This window comes from Sinocyclocheilus rhinocerous, unplaced genomic scaffold (genome assembly GCF_001515625.1).
Source record: "Sinocyclocheilus rhinocerous isolate Xijiao unplaced genomic scaffold, SAMN03320098_v1.1 scaffold226, whole genome shotgun sequence".
Lineage (NCBI taxonomy): Eukaryota > Metazoa > Chordata > Actinopteri > Cypriniformes > Cyprinidae > Sinocyclocheilus > Sinocyclocheilus rhinocerous.
In genome coordinates, this window is record NW_015631726.1 from 1,409,398 (window position 1) to 1,414,326 (window position 4,929).

Here is a 4,929-nt window from a genome sequence, read left to right on the forward strand (position 1 = left end):
GCAGTCACTTGCTTCGTTTCTGAATGAATCAGCCATTTGAACGAATCGATTGAATGAATGATTGAATGACTCACTTAAGACAGGGATTTGCCGCCACCTACTGGCGCATTTAATTTTATATTCAGAGTATCCTTTCATAACTTAATTTCATAATTTAATTTCATATTTCACTATTTATTTGTGTTTTTTATGTTGAATTAAAATATTTCTTCCTAAAGCTACTTATATTTCAGCTACCTTTTTGTAATGTATATTCAGTGTTTTTTTCTAAATTAACACAATGATAACTATTATCTTTAATAATAACTTTATCTTTAACGCTATCTTTATATCCAGCCCAGCCCATGGTAACAGAACACCAACACCACCTATAGGAGCGCGTTCAGACACACGCACAATCCTCCACAGTAATCATGAGCTGTAATTGCACTTCCTCTGCCTCTTTAATTACAGTGTTCATTTCCCGGGACCCCGTGAGGGCAGTGGCGTGAGGATACTGCATCCCGGGGTTAATCCGGCTCTCTCTCTGGACGATAGGGCCAGGTTGTTAGCCGAGCAGCAAAGATCCATTAGCATATTAGCTAATTAGATTCAGGATGATGGGAGCGGACAACGAAGCTCAGCGTGAGTGTGTGTGTGTGCGTTGGCAGCTCACACACTCACGGGCACCGAACCGTGATACACTGAGCCATGGAGACCCATACAGAAGAACAGAAATCTGAGGCACAGCATCAACAGCTCATAAAGTGTGGCACAGATCGAGTGTTAAAGTGAACCATGTATACCTACTCACTCACTCACTCTTCCATTTGAGACATTATTTTATTGCTGCACCATTTGGCCCAAAATCATGTTGCGATTAATCTGAAAAAACACAACTGCGATTTGAACAGTGATATAATTATAAAAAGTTGTACAATATATGACTGCTGCTAAAGCTAAAAGAACAAAAGGCGTGCTATAATAATTTAAGGCAGATGTAAAAACACACTTAAAAGTGGTTTTTGGGAATGAGGTCATTTTTTTTTACACTCATTTTGATATATAGTCACGTTAAAAAATATTGTATTATTATTAAATGTATTTATTAAATGAAAATACTGTACTTCAAAACAGACCAAATAAGCTTATTTCTGGAATTTATTACAATATTTGTATTATTGTTATTCTAAATATTATTATTCTTATCACTGTTACATGAAATAATATTGATTAATATTTATAATTATTATATTAATAATCACATCATAATAACATGAATTTTACATTATAAAATAAACAAACACAACATTAAAATATTATTTAATTAATAATAATAATAATAATAATAATAATGTTATTAGATGTGCATGATAACTAGAGGTGGTTAAAATTATTTGAATTACCTGAATATGACATTGTAGTGAATATGGAGCACCTGAAACACACTACTGATTTAAATGAAGATGCATGCAGAATCTTGATTTAATGTTACATGCAATTAAACATTAGAAATTGTTACATTATCCAGAAAAATACATTATGCAGAAATATCCAGCATGTAACATTGCTACTGCAAGACTTTTTGAAGAACCCTTTTTTTTTTTTTTTTACTGATAAATGATGTAGTAAAACTGCCCTCAAAAGGTGTTGTCTGCCGTGGGCTGGATATTAAAGATGGATAACAAATATGTTAACAATAACCAATATCAAAATAGATAGCTTGGAGAACAAACACCAGAACAGCAATGATTCCTTCAGGCAGCATTCGTGCACTTCTGATGTTGCTCCTGCGCTGATAGAAATGAACTCAGCACAGAAGGCAGACTCAAAAGAGCTAACAATTTCTTGAATTAGGGCTAAATGAATGGGCAGCACAGTCGGAGCCTACTGATTTTCACTATGGAACCGAAGCTGTGAAAAATCGTACATATGGAAATACGCAGCACTAAATAACTCACAGAACAAGGACCACATGCCAAGTTCATAGCTGCATCAAATGGAATAGAAAAAAGAATTACCGTTTTCAAATATATGAAAACCCACAGAGTCAAACAATAGTATTAATATTTTCCATAGGCTTACAGGTATTTTATATTGGTTTGCTCAACAGAAATAGCCATTGCTCAAGAACAACACAGAGTAAATACTGCCTACCTGTACACGTTTGCAAATCTGGATGCAGTAACTGTTTCTTTGGAGACTATATTTCTATCATCCAGAAACCTCAGCATTCAAAACAGACATTCAGATTCATGTAAACTTCTCTAAGCATAAACGTATGCAACAATTTAAAGCTTTGACTCATTGCTTACAGCTGAAAGTGAGGATCCAGCAGCCGTTGAGTACGCCCGGCAGTGTGGTCAGGGAAGAGGGCATGATGGGAGCATCTGGTACAACCACATGGGTGACTGGACAGACATTTAATCAAAGGGGGAAGCAGTTAATTACAATAAATAAACAAATAAATGAATAGTGATATAGTAATTTATTCATTTCTATTGAGAAATTGTTATGTTTTCATTTTAATAATTTTGTTGTGCTTTTATCATTTTTGGATATTTTATATTATACTGATATTTTATTTCCACTTTATTTCATTTACTGACAACAAATTGTATTAGTTTTAGTTAACTATAACACCGCTAACAATGAATGTCAGAAAAACAAAGACGCAATATATAGAGGCTCCTAATACAGAAGTAGTATGCCACACTTCACCAATCCCTTGAGATTATTTTCAATCTAGACAAAGAAAAAAATCCAAAAGCTCTTCACTTTGTTGTGTGACAAACACACTGCCTACATTCTTCGACAAAATTGCATTTTACCCTTGTTCAGCTATGTGCAGCGTATGAGAAACTGCTTCAATTACTTTAATTCTACTCTGTTTCAACTTTGATTGCTTTGAAGATGAGACACTGCTCATTGTTTGTCTGTTGGTGTGATTTCTGGAGGAGTCGAAACATTTGTCACTGAAAGTGCTGGTTTCATAATGTATGATTTCATAATATCCCTCTTATGCTTCAGCTGGATGACTTATAATGCTCTTCTATGTGATGGAAGAAAGGCAAAGAAAGAAGAGACACTTAATTTCACTGCTCTGAAAAGGTCTCATTGTTTTCTTGAGCTGTTTTGAGCCAACCACGTAGTGTTGAAATAATCTTATCCTCAGCAGACTAAAAAAAAAACCTTTTAGTTGTTATATGCCACATATTTCATAACAATATGAATTATATGAGTAGGTGTACGAAAATTGGCAAGTCAAAAAAATCTGAAGAAAAAAAAAAATCACATCAACTTTCCTACACCTTTTCTAATATAAATACTCATACGCTTGAGCACATAAATAAGCTTATCCTGCCACCAGATTCAATTGATTGGTCCATGGTTTCAAAACCAATATTAGACTGCACCGTATGTCAAAAGTTAGAATAATAATATACTGTATTTCCGACTTACCACATTGTATTAAAAGCATGGCACATTGTCCATTTTACAACTCCTTTGAATGTGTTTTTTTCTAAACAGATTCAAAACTATCCGTTTTATTATTTATTTTTACTGTTTTAAGTATTTTGTTTGCAACTTTTTTAGGAAAAATATGAAGCTGTTTTTGCACTGACTTCATTTGTTATGAATAATAATACCTTTTGATTTGCCTCCAAGTCAAGTTTGGGGTCAGTAAGATTTTTTCAAAAGAAATTCATACTCTTATTCAGTAAGGATGCATGATGAATTCAGCCATGATGGGACACTGAATGTGACACTGAATACTGGGGTAATGATGCTGAAAATTCAGCTTTGCCATCACACTATTAAAAGAGATCTTACAGTAAATTAAAATAATAAACATTTATTTAAATTGTAATGATATTCCACAATAACTACAGCCATTGTGAGAATAAAAGTGTTTAAAAATATATAAAAAAAAAAAAAAGAATCTTACTGACCCCAAACTTTTGAACAGTAGTTCATACCTTAATACTATGATACACCGCCCACTCATTTCTTTACACAAGAAATCAAAGGAGATGTACCTGCTCTAGAAAAGGACTGCACTTGTTTCCCTCCAAGGAGTTGAGCTGCTTTGGTGAGCTGCTTCTGCTGAGTCTGCGTCAGCTGACTGCCAATCACAACCACTGGACCCGTCTCTCGCACACAGCCTGCAGCCTGCAAGAATACAAATAAACTGTACCGCACACTTCATTTGCATTTATGTTCTTGACAGATGATGTCTCAAAGCGACTTACAAGATGATGTACAAAATACCAGCAATTTTTATCTGTTTGTTTTGAGTGTTTTTGTTTGTCTGTGAGGCGGGTCCAGTCATGTACCTTACTGAGGCTGGCGGTGGGGCTCAGGGTGGTTGTTACAGGATGTGGTGCCTCTGGGGCCATTCTTAGGACCTCTTGCATTTCTGGAGTCAGCGCATAATCTACCGGCTGCAGGCCAAACATATTCCTGAAATCACGGTTATATGTATAGTTTATGCAAAATGCTCTTTATTGAAAACAAAAACATTTTCAAGGACATATTTGACAAACTGTGTATCCTCTAGATGTTAAGCCTGCTAATGCCTCACTCAATGAAAAGTTCCAACCAACTGGGAATAAATAAACCTCACAGAAAGGCACACTTTGTGGATTTGTCTTGTGGCCTTTATTTTTGCATGGCTATGAAGTTTAAAAGAATGTAAGATGTCCCTTTTGTCATTTTATGGTTCAAAGGGATGCTCACAAGTAGGGATGCACCGATACCACTTTTTCCAGTACTCGCCCGATACCGATACTTCTATTTTTGGTACTTGCCGATACCGAGTACCGATACCGATATTTTTATTGCATTTGTACATTTTTTAAATATTGGGTACAGAAACCAAAAGGGTATGTATAATGTTAGTTGGTTAACTTCATTTATCAAATAGATACAGTCAAACCAAAATCTATT

The 4,929-nt window shown here is 34.9% G+C and overlaps 2 protein-coding genes across 4 annotated transcripts in view; one reads left to right on the forward strand and one right to left on the reverse strand.

Moving 5' to 3' along the window:
- Nucleotides 1–518, forward strand: part of vwc2l (von Willebrand factor C domain containing 2 like) — a 46,987-nt gene extending 46,469 nt beyond the window's left edge. Inside the window, exon 4 of the mRNA XM_016554748.1 lies at nucleotides 454–518. Within this exon, the coding sequence (XP_016410234.1) occupies nucleotides 454–491 (38 nt within the window). The 3' untranslated portion in view covers nucleotides 492–518. The remainder of the gene's footprint in view (nucleotides 1–453) is intronic.
- Nucleotides 1–4,929, reverse strand: part of bard1 (BRCA1 associated RING domain 1) — a 30,419-nt gene that overhangs the window by 7,387 nt on the left and 18,103 nt on the right. For 2 of the 3 annotated variants that reach the window (XM_016554745.1, XM_016554744.1), the window contains 3 exons: nucleotides 4,317–4,443; nucleotides 4,020–4,152; nucleotides 2,295–2,390 (listed from right to left, as the gene is read on the reverse strand). In XM_016554745.1, the coding sequence (XP_016410231.1) occupies nucleotides 2,295–2,390; nucleotides 4,020–4,152; nucleotides 4,317–4,443 (356 nt within the window). The remainder of the gene's footprint in view (nucleotides 1–2,294; nucleotides 2,391–4,019; nucleotides 4,153–4,316; nucleotides 4,444–4,929) is intronic. The other variant, XM_016554746.1, reaches the window with a different exon arrangement.